The 16,218-nt window shown below is 43.0% G+C and overlaps 1 protein-coding gene across 4 annotated transcripts in view; it reads left to right on the plus strand.

Annotated features, from left to right (window-relative positions):
- The window catches only part of LOC117521509 (cyclic nucleotide-gated cation channel beta-1-like), a 167,311-nt gene that overhangs the window by 104,686 nt on the left and 46,407 nt on the right, over window positions 1-16,218 (plus strand). For all 4 annotated transcript variants that reach the window (XM_034182848.1, XM_034182840.1, XM_034182826.1 and 1 more), the window contains exon 12: window positions 7,878-7,929. In XM_034182848.1, the coding sequence (XP_034038739.1) occupies window positions 7,878-7,929 (52 nt within the window). The remainder of the gene's footprint in view (window positions 1-7,877; window positions 7,930-16,218) is intronic.

The raw sequence follows: 16,218 nt of genomic DNA on the forward strand, positions 1-16,218 counted from the left end.
ACTTACAAAACAGGATACTTCATCGGGCAAGTGGTGGAAAATAAGACAAGTGCAAACAACCGGCAAAGGAAAGACAAACAGGAGTGACTTAAAAAGACTAACTAATGATCTAAAGGTGCTCTAATCAGGACAGCCCAAGACGTGAATAAGCAAACCAAACACAAGGGGGTGGCAAACTAAGACATACACAGCTGGCTGAACATAAAACATGACCCTGACGCATAACCAAATATTACACCTAAGTATAACCCCTGGCAATAATTATGGAATCACCGGCCTCGGAGGATGTTCATTCAGTTGTTTAATTTTGTAGAAAAAAAGCAGATCACAGACATGACACAAAACTAAAGTCATTTCAAATGGCAACTTTCTGGCTTTAAGAAACACTATAAGAAATCAGGAAAAAAAATTGTGGCAGTCAGTAACGGTTACTTTTTCAGACCAAGCAGAGGGAAAAAAATATGGACTCACTCAATTTTGAGGAATAAATTATGGAATCACCCTGTAAATTTTCATCAGACCTGTTGCACCAAGTGGACTGACATGAATAATGGCTCCAACATGAGAGATGTCAATTGAAACAAAGGAGAGGATTATCAAAATCTTAAGAGGGTAAATCATCATGCAATGTTGCAAAAGATGTTGGTTGTTCACAGTCAGCTGTGTCTAAACTCTGGACCAAATACAAACAACATGGGAAGGTTGTTAAAGGCAAACATACTGGTAGACCAAGGAAGACATCAAAGCGTCAAGACAGAAACTTAAAGCAATATGTCTCAAAAATCGAAAATGCACAACAAAACAAATGAGGAACGAATGGGAGGAAACTGGAGTCAACGTCTGTGACCGAACTGTAAGAAACCGCCTAAAGGAAATGGGATTTACATACAGAAAAGCTAAACGAAAGTCATCATTAACACCTAAACAGAAAAAAACAAGGTTACAATGGGCTAAGGAAAAGCAATCGTGGACTGTGGATGACTGGATGAAAGTCATATTCAGTGATGAATCTCAAGTCTGCATTGGGCAAGGTGACGATGCTGGAACTTTAGTTTGGTGCCGTTCCAATGAGATTTATAAAGATGACTGCCTGAAGAGAACATGTAAATTTCCACAGTCATTGATGATATGGGGCTGCATGTCAGGTAAAGGCACTGGGGAGATGGCTGTCATTACATCATCAATAAATGCACAAGTTTACGTTGATATTTTGGACACTTTTCTTATCCCATCAATTGAAACGATGTTTGGGGATGATGAAATCATTTTTCAAGATGATAATGCATCTTGCCATAGAGCAAACACTGTGAAAACATTCCTTGCAAAAAGACACATAGGGTCAATGTCATGGCCTGCAAATAGTCCGGATCTTAATCCAATTGAAAATCTTTGGTGGAAGTTGCAGAAAATGGTCCATGACAAGGCTCCAACCTGCAAAGCTGATCTGGCAACAGCAATCAGAGAAAGTTGGAGCCAGATTGATGAAGAGTACTGTTTGTCAGTCATTAATCAGAGCGCAGTGCCTTTAATACCATAGGTGTTAAAGGCACTGCGCTGCGGTGGTTTGAATCATATCTTATCTAATAGATTACAATTTGTTCATGTAAATGGGGAATCTTCTTCACAGACTAAGGTTAATTATGGAGTTCCACAAGGTTCTGTGCTAGGACCAGTTATATTCACTTTATACATGCTTCCCTTAGGCAGTATTATTAGACGGCATTGCTTAAATTTTCATTGTTACGCAGATGATACCCAGCTTTATCTATCCATGAAGCCAGAGGACACACACCAATTAGCTAAACTGCAGGATTGTCTTACAGACATAAAGACATGGATGACCTCTAATTTCCTGCTTTTAAACTCAGATAAAACTGAAGTTATTGTACTTGGCCCCACAAATCTTAGAAACATGGTGTCTAACCAGATCCTTACTCTGGATGGCATTACCCTGACCTCTAGTAATACTGTGAGAAATCTTGGAGTTATTTTTGATCAGGATATGTCATTCAAAGCACATATTAAACAAATATGTAGGACTGCTTTTTTGCATTTACGCAATATCTCTAAAATTAGAAAGGTCTTGTCTCAGAGTGATGCTGAAAAACTAATTCATGCATTTATTTCCTCTAGGCTGGACTATTGTAATTCATTATTATCAGGTTGTCCTAAAAGTTCCCTGAAAAGCCTTCAGTTCATTCAAAATGCTGCAGCTAGAGTACTAACAGGGACTAGAAGGAGAGAGCATATCTCACCCATATTGGCCTCTCTTCATTGGCTTCCTGTTAAATCTAGAATAGAATTTAAAATTCTTCTTCTTACTTATAAGGTTTTGAATAATCAGGTCCCATCTTATCTTAGGGACCTCATAGTACCATATCACCCCAATAGAGCGCTTCGCTCTCAGACTGCAGGCTTACTTGTAGTTCCTAGGGTTTGTAAGAGTAGAATGGGAGGCAGAGCCTTCAGCTTTCAGGCTCCTCTCCTGTGGAACCAGCTCCCAATTCGGATCAGGGAGACAGACACCCTCTCTACTTTTAAGATTAGGCTTAAAACTTTCCTTTTGCTAAAGCTTATAGTTAGGGCTGGATCAGGTGACCCTGAACCATCCCTTAGTTATGCTGCTATAGACTTAGACTGCTGGGGGGTTCCCATGATGCACTGAGTGTTTCTTTCTCTTTTTGCTCTGTATGCACAACTCTGCATTTAATCATTAGTGATTGATCTCTGCTCCCCTCCACAGCATGTCTTTTTCCTGGTTCTCTCCCTCAGCCACAACCAGTCCCAGCAGAAGACTGCCCCTCCCTGAGCCTGGTTCTGCTGGAGGTTTCTTCCTGTTAAAAGGGAGTTTTTCCGTCCCACTGTCGCCAAGTGCTTGCTCACAGGGGGTCGTTTTGACCGTTGGGGTTTTTACGTAATTATTGTATGGCCTTGCCTTACAATATAAAGCGCCTTGGGGCAACTGTTTGTTGTGATTTGGCGCTATATAAATAAAATTGATTGATTGATTGATTGATTAAGTCCATGCCTCAGAGACTGCAAGCTGTTATAAAAGCCAGAGGTGGTGCAACAAAATACTAGTGATGTGTTGGAGCGTTCTTTTGTTTTTCATGATTCCATAATTTTTTCCTCAGAATTGAGTGATTCCATATTTTTTCCCTCTGCTTGGTCTAAAAAAGTAACTGTTACTGACTGCCACAATTTTTTTTCCTGATTTCTTATAGTGTTTCTTAAAGCCAGAAAGTTGCCATTTGAAATGACTTTAGTTTTGTGTCATGTCTGTGATCTGCTTTTTTTCTACAAAATTAAACACCTGAATGAACATCCTCCGAGGCCGGTGATTCCATAATTTTTGCCAGGGGTTGTAATACCCCTGGCAAAAATTGACACAACGTGAATGACACAACATGAGTGACACAACATGAATGACAGACCTCAACATGGAGTAGCCAAAGAAACCAAAAGGCACTAGAAAATAATCAAAATACATAAGAAACACAGAAGAACTGATATCACAGAGGTAAGGACCAGGGGCCGCGGAGGGAAAGGATTCAATTCACAAGGAATCATAACTATCAACAGAGAATAAGACCCACAGAGTCCTGGGAACTAAAGCCCTGGTCCCACTAAATAATGAAGGATGAATAATGAGACATGCAGCATGTTTTCTTTGCTACAAGAGGGTTTATTCAACTATTGTGGGAGAATTGTGGCTCTGGGAGGCTCTTAGAGGCATTATCTTCAGTTAACTCAGCTCCTCTCTGAGCGTGGCGCTAATTTCAAGATGTTCAAAATTTAGCAACAGCGTAGGGCAGTTTGTGTACGAGTTACTACGAGGACAAACAAGGATTTTAGAGGGAGGTTTGTGGTGTGGAAGAAGCTGCTAAAAGCCCATTATCCGCGCACCTGACAGCATCGCAGAACCTGAGAGGTTACTTTTGGAGCTGCTCCCCTCTTGCGCACACAATTCCACCTGCTCTGTGTTCCAGACGCTTTATATAAAATAATTATTTTGTAGCACTAGCAGGCTAACACTTCAGAAACACAAAGTGAGATGTGTGCTGAAGGCGGTGAACCCCAGGAAGGCGGCCAGCCCCGATGGTGTACCTGGAAAGGTACTCAAAGCATGTACTGACCAACTGGCTGGAGTTTCTACCTGCATCTTCAACCTGTCCCTGTCACAGGCCATCATTCCACTCTGCCTCAAATCTTCCACCATCATTCCAGTCCCAAAGAAGTCAGCAGTGGAGAGCATAAATGACTACAGGTCTGTTGCACTTACACCTGTGGTCATGAAGTGCTTTGAAAGACTGGTCTCTCAGCACATCAGAGCCTGTCTGCCTCCCACTCTGGACCCCCACCAGTTTGCCTACAGGGCAAACCACTCCACAGAGGACGCTATCACCACAGCGCTCCACACCACGCTGAGCCACCTGGAGCACCAGGGGAGCTATGTGAGGATGCTCTTCCTGGACTTCAGCTCAGCCTTCAACCACATCATCCCGGAGATCCTGGTCCAGAAACTGACACATCTGGGCATCTCCACCCCTGTCTGCCAGTGGCTCAAGGACTTCCTCACAAACCGCCCACAGTCCTTGAAACTTGGCTCCAACCTTTCTTCAACATCACACTCAGCACCAGTTCCCCTCAAGGCTGTATCCTGACTGAGCCCCCTCCTGTTCACCCTTTACACGCAGGACTGCTCTCCGACCCATCCCACAAACACCATCATAAAGTTTGCGGATGATACTACTGTGACTGGGCTCATCTCAGGGGAGGGTGAGTCCGATTACAAAGACGAGGTCAGTCAACTGACAGCGTGGTGTTCACCTAACAACCTGCTGCCGAACACCACAAAAACAAAAGAAATAATCCTGGACTTCAGGAAGGACAGGGCTGACCCAGCCCCGCTCTACATCCAAGGGGACTGTGTGGAAAGGGTCAGCTCCATCAGGTTCCTGTGAGTGCAGCTGTCTGACAGCCTGTCCTGGACTGCCAACACCACAGTGGTAGTGAAGAAAGCCCAGCAGCTATTCGACTTCCTGAGGGTGCTCAGGAGAAACAATCTGGAGGAGAAGCTGCTGGTGTTGTTCTACAGAGCCACCATTGAGAGCATTCTGATGTACTGCATCACAGTGTGGTATGGGGGGGCTCAGCAGCAGACAGGAGAGCGCTGCAGAGGGTGATCAAAATGCCCCAGGGGATCACTGGTTGCTCTCTGCCCAGCTGGAAAACATTGCCAGCTCTCGCTACCTCAGCAGAGCTGCCAGCATCAGCAAAGACACATCCCACCCCAGCAACCACCTGTTTGACCTACGACCCTCCGGTATAGGTCAATCAAAACTAGGACAAACAGACTCAGGGACAGCTTTCGCCCCAGAGCGATCACTGCTCTGAACAATAACAAATCACTCTAATCTGCACCTTCAAGTTTCTTGTGCAATATCTGTAAACCATGTGCAATTTTCCCATGCAATATGATTCCACAGTTGTATATAATTCTCGTTTTACATTTTACTTGGTCCACATTTTTTATTTTATTTTAATTTATCTTATGTTTATTTAGTTGTACACTTTTGTCTTTTATTTGGCTAAAAATTACTCGCACCACGGAAAGCACCTTTTTGGAGTTGCACTCAAATCTCGTTGCAATGCAAATTACGACAATAAAGGTGATTCTGATTCTACGAGGTCCGTAGCCAAGTGCTTGCTCACAGGGGGTCGTTTTGACCGTTGGGGTTTTACATAATTATTGTATGGCCTTGCCTTACAATATAAAGCGCCTTGGGGCAACTGTTTGTTGTGATTTGGCGCTATATAAAAAAATTGATTGATTGATTGAAAAGTATCGGACCTTTTTATTTTTTTCAAAAACCTGATGGATTTGAATCACATGTGCTTGCGTGAGCAAACCTTGAACCTTCGTGCGCATGCGTGAACTTTTTCACGCCTGTCGATTGCATCATTTTCTGGTAAGCAGCCTTTGTGTGAGGACATCTGCAGTGCGCTCGGCGGATTTTCATTGGAAGGAAAATGGCGGAATGACTGGAGCAGCGCTACTGCATCACATTTTGCCAGAAACTGGGCGACAGCCAGGTGGAAACCATTCGGATGATATAGACGGCTTTCGGTGACGATCCTATGGGCATCACACAGATTAAGGAGCGGTACAACCGGTTTAAAGATGTCTGCACAGCAGTGGAGAGCGACCTACACTCCGGTCGGCCATCAACATGCTGAAATGACCAGATCATTTCCAAAGTGAATGCTGTGGTGATGCGGGACCATCGTGTGACTGTCCGAGAAAATGCAGAAGAGGTGGACATCAGCACTTTTTCGGCACATTCTACTGTGACAGAAGATTTGGCCATGAAAAGAGTGGCTGTGAAATTCATGCTGCTGCTGATGGCGCAGCAAAAGCACCTCCGTGTTGAAGTCTCATAGGACTTCTGTGACATGCCCACCTCTTCCACAATTTCTCAGATATAGTCACACGACTGAAAAGTCACCAAAAGCCATCTGAATCATCCGAATGGTTTCCACCTGGCTGTCGCCCAGTTTCTGGCAAAATTTGATGCGGCGCTGCTCCAGTCGTTCCACCATTTTCCTTGGAATGAAAATCCGCCGAGCGCACAACACACGTCCTCACACAAAGGCTGCTTACGAGAAAATGATGCAATTGACAGGCGTGAAAAAGTTCACGCATGCGAACGAAGGTTCAAGGTTTGCTCATGCAAGCACACGTGATTCAAATCCATCAGGTTTTTGAAAAAAATAAAAAAGTACGATACTTTCCTAACAGACCTCGTACATCTGCATGCTTTTTTTTCCTCTTTCCTGCTCCATGAGTAAACAAGTGTGGGAGGGGTGGAGGGTAGGACCAAACATGCGTTTGTGCACCGATGCTGATGCTCTAATGACCAGTCAGTCATGGCTCACTGGAGTTTCCTACGTGCACATGCGGGGTACAGAGAGGCACATAGAGGCACCTTAGTAGTGGATATGTGATAGATGAAAGCGTGGGTCATTCTTTGAATAATGACTACACACCTATGCGTGGCTCATTATTTGGTGGGACCAAGGCTTAAGGATGGGGAATCACCAGGACACACAGAAGGCAGATAGGACATGACAGAGACAGACAGTGGGGGGAAACATGCACATCTACATACACAGCCACACACATGCTGACCGAGGGGGTGGAGGCGTGTCAGTGGGGCACGCATGACAGCTAGCATACTTGAAGGACTCACACACCGCAGACTCAACCATGAAATGGGGGAAATGATGCACGCATTCACCAGGAGTGCACCCACCAGACACTCCACCAAGAATTCACAGACAGCAGCAGGGACACGCAGGCAGGAGCCAAACCGTGACAAGCACACTCAGACCATCACACGCTCACAGACGGATACACACAAGGAGCAGGGAGACAGGTGCATCGGGACTCTGACACGAAATGGGGGACATGTGAAACATACATATACACACTGTGTGTATATGTAAAGGACACAGGGACAACTAAAAGAACTGAAATCCAACACTTCTTCCACCTGTAAGAGTGGAAGAAGGGTCACAGAAGGAAAAATGCAGACACTGCTATTTTTTATTTTTTTATTTATTTATTGAGCAGCCTAATATAACGTTTTCTTCACTTTCTGTAAAGCAAAAACAGATTTTTTTTTTTGTTGTTCTTCATGTTTTGATTTGGAATAGAATGTGCAGTGTTCACAATGCATTTGCATGTATGGAAATAAAAGATTGTTGGTTCAGTTCTTACTTTTGCATTGAGTCACATAACGCAAAAGTAAGTGGTGGTGTGATACAGATACTACAATGTTTTGAACCTAAATGCTGCTTCCTTCTTTGTACAGTTGAGGCTCCGCCTCCAGAACCTCCTCCTGCTCCAAAAGCAGAACCTGAGAAGTAAGTCATGATTTTCATTCACTTACAGCTCAGTCATCAGAGATGAATAAGATAAATTACTCACTCACTCATCTTCAACCGCTTAGTCGGGATCGGGTCACAGGGGCAACAGCTCCAGCAGGGGATCCCAGACTTCCCTTTCCCGAGCCACATTGACCACCTCTGACTGGGGGATCCCGAGCCGTTCCCAGGCCAGGTTGGAGATATAATCTCTCCACCTAGTCCTGGGTCTTCCCTTGAGTCTCCTCCCAGATGGATGTGCCTGGAACACCTCCCTAGGGAGGCGCCCAGGGGGCATCCTTACCAGATGCCTGAACCACCTCAGCTAGCTCCTTTCAACGTGAAGGAGCAGTGGCTCTACTCCGAGTTCCCCACGGATGATTGAGCTTCTAAACTTATTTCAAAGGGAGACACCAGCCACACTCCTAAAGAAGCACATTTCAGCCGCTTGTACCCACGATCTAGTTCTTTCAGTCATGACCCAACCCTCATGACCATAGGTGAGAGTATTAACGAAGATTGGCCAATAGATTGACGGTACAGTGAATACAATACCACCCCTTCTGCACCAATTCTCCGGCCAATCTCACACTCCATTGTCTCCTCACTTGTGAACAAAGCACCAAGGTACTTGAACTCCTACAATTGGGGAAAGACTACATTCCCTACCTGAAGTAGTCAATCCAGAGGTTTCCTGCTGAGAACCATGGCCTCAGATTTAGAGGTGCTGATCCTCATCCCAGCCGCTTACACTCGGCTGTTAACTGATCCAGTGTTGGAGCTCACAGGCCGATGAAGCCAACATGTGAGACCATGGGGTCCTTCATAACAGCGGTGCACATTAGTAGAACATTGTAAGTTTGGCGCCTTGAGAGACCAGCTAATACGAGATCATATAGTTGTGGGCATAAGAGATGCTAAACTGTCTTAGAGCCGACAGTTAGATGCTGATTTAACATGGGAAGAAGCAATAACTTGTGTGAGACAAAGCAAGGCAGTGATAAGACAGCAACCTGTCCTCAGAGGAGTGCAACATCAACCGGTACAAGTGGAGGCAATTCACAAAAAGCACATGAAGACATTTACAGCTGCAAAACACTGAACAAACACCAAAGCATGGGAGTGCAGAGTGCAGGAGTTCCACAAAAAGGGACATTTTGCAGAGAACTGCAGGTCTGCAGCGGGTGTTCATAACATCACGGAGCCCCACAACCGGAGTGGAGATGAAGAGGATTTTGCATTGGGCGAAATTAACTCCAAAGAGGAAGACAAATGGATTGAGGCAATGCACTTAAATGAGGGGGGGAAAATGTGTTCAAGTTGGACACAGATGCAAGTGTCACTGCAGTCCCAAGCAGCATTTATTCCCTTGGGAAACATGGGACACTGCAGCCACCAGGCAAAATACTGTACAGCCCAGGTAAAAAGTAAATTTAAAAGTAATTTCAAGGTAAGCTGTGCACTGACTGAAAGGCAACTGACCCATATGTGTTTTTTGTTAAAGGACTGTACAACCACTACTGGGCCTATCCACGATCAAAGCGCTTAAGCTAATAAAATATGTTAATTCAGTGAAAGCACAGCCAGAAGACTTTAAAGCTCTGTATCCTACTGTGTTTGCGGAACTAGGGAAATTAAAGGAGCCCTACACAATTGAGCTGGAACCTGGAGCTGTCCCATATGCCCTGTGTATTCCACGCAGGGTGCCCCTGCCATTGAGAGACAAAGTCAAAGCAGCGCTTGAATTTATGGAGGGTGTGGGAGGGATTTCCAAAGGGATGCAACCCACATCCTGGTGCGCAGGTATGGTCGTGTCACCAAAATCATAACCAAGAAAAATAAGACTCTGTGTAGATCTAACTCATCTGAACAAGTGGGTGAGGTGAGAAAGACATATTCTACCAGCTGTAGACTACACACTTGCCATGCTAGCCTGAGCGAAGCTGTTCACAAAGCTCGATGCCACCTCTGGCTTCTGGCAGATCCCGTTGGCTGAAGAGAGCCGACGCCTTACAATGTTTATCACCCCGTTTGGCTGATATGCATTCAACAGGCTGTCATTTGGGATCTCCCCAGCCCCAGATCACTTCCAGCGTTGCATGTCACAGATGTTGGATGGCTGTGAGGTAGTTGTCTGTCACGCTGATGACATGGTCATCTTTGGAGAAGACATGCAGCAGCACAATGAAAGACTACACAAACTCCTACAGAGAATCAAACAAGACAGTATAATGTTTGTGGGTCATTGTGTCACAGCAAATGGTGTGTCCCCAGATCCCAATAAAGTCAGGGCCATCATGGAGATGCCTGAACCAAAAGACATAGAAGGTGTGAGGAGAGTTTTGGGCATGGCCAACTATTTAGGAAAGTTACTGTCCCATCTCTCATCATACACAAGACCACTAAAGGACTTGCTCAGTGAAAAGAATGAGTGGTGCTGGGAAGCAGCACAGCAAGACGCTTTTCAAAAACTAAAGACTGAATTGAGTCCACCGAGTGTTCTTGCACCTTACTCATTGAGAGCAGAGACATGTGCAGTAGCCAATGCCTTGTCTTATGGGTTTGGTGCTGTCCTCACACAGGAGCAAACAGATGGGACATGGAGGCCAGTCATGTTCATCTCAAGAGGTCTAACTGAAGCAGAAAAACACTATGCTCAGATTGAAAAAGAGGCTCTGGCAGTTACATGGGCCTGTGAAAGATTGGCACCCTACATTATTGGACTCAAGTTTTAGTTGGAGACCGACCACAAACCCCTAGTGCCTCTTCTGAGCACAAAAAGCATTGGATGAGCTTCCACCCAGAGTACTAAGATTTTACTGAAGGCTGATGAAATTCACGCTTGACACTGTGCATGTTCCAGATAAGCATCTAATAATCTTGTCACCTGCTTCTGTAAAATACATGTTTACAGAGGATGAACTGGATAATGAAACAGAAGTCAAAGTGTTTGTGGATGCTGTGATCCAAAGCCTTCCAGCTACAGAGCCCAGGCTCTTGGAGAAACAACAATTGGACCCTGTTTGCACAAAACTCATTCAGTATTGTAAATCAAAGTGGCCTAATAAACGTGCTCTACCCCCAGACCTGGGACCATAATGGCTCGAGGAGAACCTCACACTAGCAGGAGAGCTGCTTTTTAGAGGACAAAGAGTTGTTATTCTACAAAGCATGAGACAAGAAATTCTCGACAAACTTCACAGTGGTCATCGGGGTCAAGTCAAATGCACAGCAAGAGCCTGTCAGTCAGTTTGGTGGCGAGGACTGTCCATACCTATCAGCCCGTTGGTAGAAAACTGCAACACATGCTTGCAGCACATGGCAGAGCACCAAGAACCACTCCTGACAACCCTAGTACCAGAGCACCCTTGGCAAAGAGTACTGATTTATTATTTTGGGACAGAAGGACTCATCTCCTCATCGTGGACTACTTCTCATGGTACATCGAAGTGGCCCTGCTGAATGTCCCATCTGCAGCTACAGTCACCGCAGCTACAGTCACTGCAGCTATGAGAGACCTTCAGTCACTACGGAGTACCAGAGACAGTCATATCAGACAATGGCCCACAGTACAGCAGTGAACTGTTCAAAGACTATTCCACGGAATACGAGTTCACTCACACCACTAGTAGCATCAGCTACCTGCAAGCAATTGGAGAAGCTGAGCAGGTAGTAGCTTCTGTGAAAGAACTATGGAAAGGGGGAGGTTAGAAAGACAAAGCACTACTGTCATACCTTGCTACACCTATTGAGTGCGGTTATTCTCCCTCACAGCTACTGATGGGCAGACGGTTGCAAACTACTGTGCCACTACACCCAGTGACCCTACTGCCTCGCTGGCTTCAAATCCAGGCAGAAGCAGTCAATGGCAAACCAACAATGCCACTTCAACTGCCGGCACAGGGCCCACAATACAACACCACAGGGCCCGCAGTACAATACCACTTCTGCAACCGGGCCAAAATGTGTAGTTGCTAAGAGAAAATAAAGAAGGGACAGTTGTTCAGCATGCAGCTACACTGAGGTCATACATCCTTAACACTGATGAGGGACAAATTCAAAGAAATTGTGCACACGTGAGGACCTTATGTCCACCAACACCCTCTGAGACAACAGCAATGACTCCAGAAGCAAGTACTGATACACACAAGGAGTGCACCACACACATCTTCAGGATGAGTGTCCTGTCCACCGTAAGGTTAGGGTTTATTAAGACAAGGAAGAGCGTTTAAGTTAAATAAGAAATATAAATGGGTGATCAGAGTTAAACAGTAATGTTTCCTATCACCTCCCCTACAGAGGGGAGGTGTTGGATAAAGCAGAACTAATGTGCAGCTGAATGTATCCACACAGACATGTACTGTGATTATCACAGGCTCGGCACGTGCATCAGAATAAGTTATGCACGAACAGACCGGGTGGTTTTGTGTCTGAACTGCTAACATTAACCAAGGCATCGACTAACACATGCTGCATTTGTTTCTGTGGGATACAATGAGGTAGAATGCTTTTTGCATGCACCTTGTACACACACTGAGTCTGTGTAAAATCAATTTTACACCAAATCTGAGCCTTTCTCTGGTATGACCTGCTGTTGGCAAACATATAACATTTGTGAAAATGAACTTTATGTAAGACTCTGATTATGCAGCATTCTTTAAATATTTTGAAGTGAATTTCAATGAATTTCTATATAATTCATTGCAGTCTGTGAATTCACATAAGAGTCTTCCAAGAAGGTGCAATATTCACTTGCATTATCAAACAATTTGTGTCGAGATCAGTTTTAGTCAAGTATGAAATTCATATGGAGGCCCACATACGTGAGACATTCCAGAATTAGAGGACATTTGCTGTCCCCCACCTGATATTTAAAATACTTTAGTCCAAAATAACAAAATATATCACATAACCTGCCAATTAAACTGTCATAAAGGAAAATATAATAATTTGCTGGAAAGAAATTGTGTCTTTACATAATTAAATATACTGAATAGGTGTAAAATACTCCTAAAAATGAGGTTTTTCTCTTGTCCCTGCCTCCTGGTGACAAGCTTTTACATCATTTTTAATACCTAAAGTAAGTCTTGAATTAATTGTCTTCTGTTGTATTTTCATTACATGAATCTATTGTACCTGTAAAAAAAAAAAAAAAAAAAGAATTAAACATATTTTGAATACTATTTATTGTGCTTTGAAGTCGTGTCCCTGAATGTGCACCCTGTTACTATTTTTACCTGGCTGATGAAGGGTTAAAATATTATGTCATATTACAAACAGGAAATTACATCATCCAAACATTTTCAAAATCCATGGGTAGACCAAAGGTGAGTGCCCTCTTGCATCTTTGATATATTTTTAAACTTTTCTGGGTTAACTGAGTGTGTAAAGCTAAACCACTCAACCATGTTACTCACAGTTTAAGAATAATGTTGAATAATTTCAATTTTTATTTTCTGTATTTGTAAAACTACATTGGTCCTTGACCTTGGTAAAATAGCTAAATTAAGCAGCCAGCTTTTGTTCATTAGGTAGCTGCTGTATTAGTGATTTTCAACCCTGTTACTAAAATTATATAACATGGTTATTATCATAGTTAACAGAGTGTTTATGGTTAAAGATGCTTAGTTAAATGATTAAAATGAATTTATTTGTGTACTTTAATGTATTTACATATGAATATATTTTATATTATTAAAATATTTACATATTTTACATATTTAAAATAAATAGCCAGAATTTACATGTTTCTTCAGTTAGAACAGCATCATTAATCAATCAATCAATCAATTTTTTTTTTATATAGCGCCAAATCACAACAAACAGTTGCCCCAAGGCGCTTTATATTGTAAGGCAAGGCCATACAATAATGATGTAAAACCCCAACGGTCAAAACGACCCCCTGTGAGCAAGCACTTGGCTACAGTGGGAAGGAAAAACTCCCTTTTAACAGGAAGAAACCTCCAGCAGAACCAGGCTCAGGGAGGGGCAGTCTTCTGCTGGGACTGGTTGGGGCTGAGGGAGAGAACCAGGAAAAAGACATGCTGTGGAGGGGAGCAGAGATCGATCACTAATGATTAAATGCAGAGTGGTGCATACAGAGCAAAAAGAGAAAGAAACAGTGCATCATGGGAACCCCCCAGCAGTCTACGTCTATAGCAGCATAACTAAGGGATGGTTCAGGGTCACCTGATCCAGCCCTAACTATAAGCTTTAGCAAAAAGGAAAGTTTTAAGCCTAATCTTAAAAGTAGAGAGGGTGTCTGTCTCCCTGATCTGAATTGGGAGCTGGTTCCACAGGAGAGGAGCCTGAAAGCTGAAGGCTCTGCCTCCCATTCTACTCTTACAAACCCTAGGAACTACAAGTAAGCCTGCAGTCTGAGAGCGAAGCGCTCTATTGGGGTGATATGGTACTATGAGGTCCCTAAGATAAGATGGGACCTGATTATTCAAAACCTTATAAGTAAGAAGAAGAATTTTAAATTCTATTCTAGAATTAACAGGAAGCCAATGAAGAGAGGCCAATATGGGTGAGATATGCTCTCTCCTTCTAGTCCCCGTCAGCACTCTAGCTGCAGCATTTTGAATTAACTGAAGGCTTTTTAGGGAACTTTTAGGACAACCTGATAATAATGAATTACAATAGTCCAGCCTAGAGGAAATAAATGCATGAATTAGTTTTTCAGCATCACTCTGAGACAAGACCTTTCTGATTTTAGAGATATTGCGTAAATGCAAAAAAGCAGTCCTACATATTTGTTTAATATGCGCTTTGAATGACATATCCTGATCAAAAATGACTCCAAGATTTCTCACAGTATTACTAGAGGTCAGGGTAATGCCATCCAGAGTAAGGATCTGGTTAGACACCATGTTTCTAAGATTTGTGGGGCCAAGAACAATAACTTCAGTTTTATCTGAGTTTAAAAGCAGGAAATTAGAGGTCATCCATGTCTTTATGTCTGTAAGACAATCCTGCAGTTTAGCTAATTGGTGTGTGTCCTCTGGCTTCATGGATAGATAAAGCTGGGTATCATCTGCGTAACAATGAAAATTTAAGCAATACCGTCTAATAATACTGCCTAAGGGAAGCATATATAAAGTGAATAAAATTGGTCCTAGCACAGAACCTTGTGGAACTCCATAATTAACTTTAGTCTGTGAAGAAGATTCCCCATTTACATGAACAAATTGTAATCTATTAGACAAATATGATTCAAACCACCGCAGCGCAGTGCCTTTAATACCTATGGCATGCTCTAATCTCTGTAATAAAATTTTATGGTCAACAGTATCAAAAGCAGCACTGAGGTCTAACAGAACAAGCACAGAGATGAGTCCACTGTCCGAGGCCATAAGAAGATCATTTGTAACCTTCACTAATGCTGTTTCTGTACTATGATGAATTCTAAAACCTGACTGAAACTCTTCAAATAGACCATTCCTCTGCAGATGATCAGTTAGCTGTTTTACAACTACCCTTTCAAGAATTTTTGAGAGAAAAGGAAGGTTGGAGATTGGCCTATAATTAGCTAAGATAGCTGGGTCAAGTGATGGCTTTTTAAGTAATGGTTTAATTACTGCCACCTTAAAAGCCTGTGGTACATAGCCAACTAACAAAGATAGATTGATCATATTTAAGATCGAAGCATTAAATAATGGTAGGGCTTCCTTGAGCAGCCTGGTAGGAATGGGGTCTAATAAACATGTTGATGGTTTGGATGAAGTAACTAATGAAAATAACTCAGACAGAACAATCGGAGAGAAAGAGTCTAACCAAATACCGGCATCACTGAAAGCAGCCAAAGATAACGATACGTCTTTGGGATGGTTATGAGTAATTTTTTCTCTAATAGTTAAAATTTTGTTAGCAAAGAAAGTCATGAACTCATTACTAGTTAAAGATAATGGAATACTCAGCTCAATAGAGCTCTGACTCTTTGTCAGCCTGGCTACAGTGCTGAAAAGAAACCTGGGGTTGTTCTTATTTTCTTCAATTAGTGATGAGTAGAAAGATGTCCTAGCTTTACGGAGGGCTTTTTTATAGAGCAACAGACTCTTTTTCCAGGCTAAGTGAAGATCTTCTAAATTAGTGAGACGCCATTTCCTCTCCAACTTACGGGTTATCTGCTTTAAGCTACGAGTTTGAGAGTTATACATTACTGCATAGTGTGCCACAATACAAGTTGAGATCAAATAACATCTGAAAATAAATTAATTTTGGTTAGATTGTTGTGATTATTTGCAATTCTTATTATTATTTGCAATAGATAGGCCTAATATGAGTATT

This window comes from Thalassophryne amazonica, chromosome 2, assembly GCF_902500255.1.
Source record: "Thalassophryne amazonica chromosome 2, fThaAma1.1, whole genome shotgun sequence".
NCBI lineage: Eukaryota > Metazoa > Chordata > Actinopteri > Batrachoidiformes > Batrachoididae > Thalassophryne > Thalassophryne amazonica.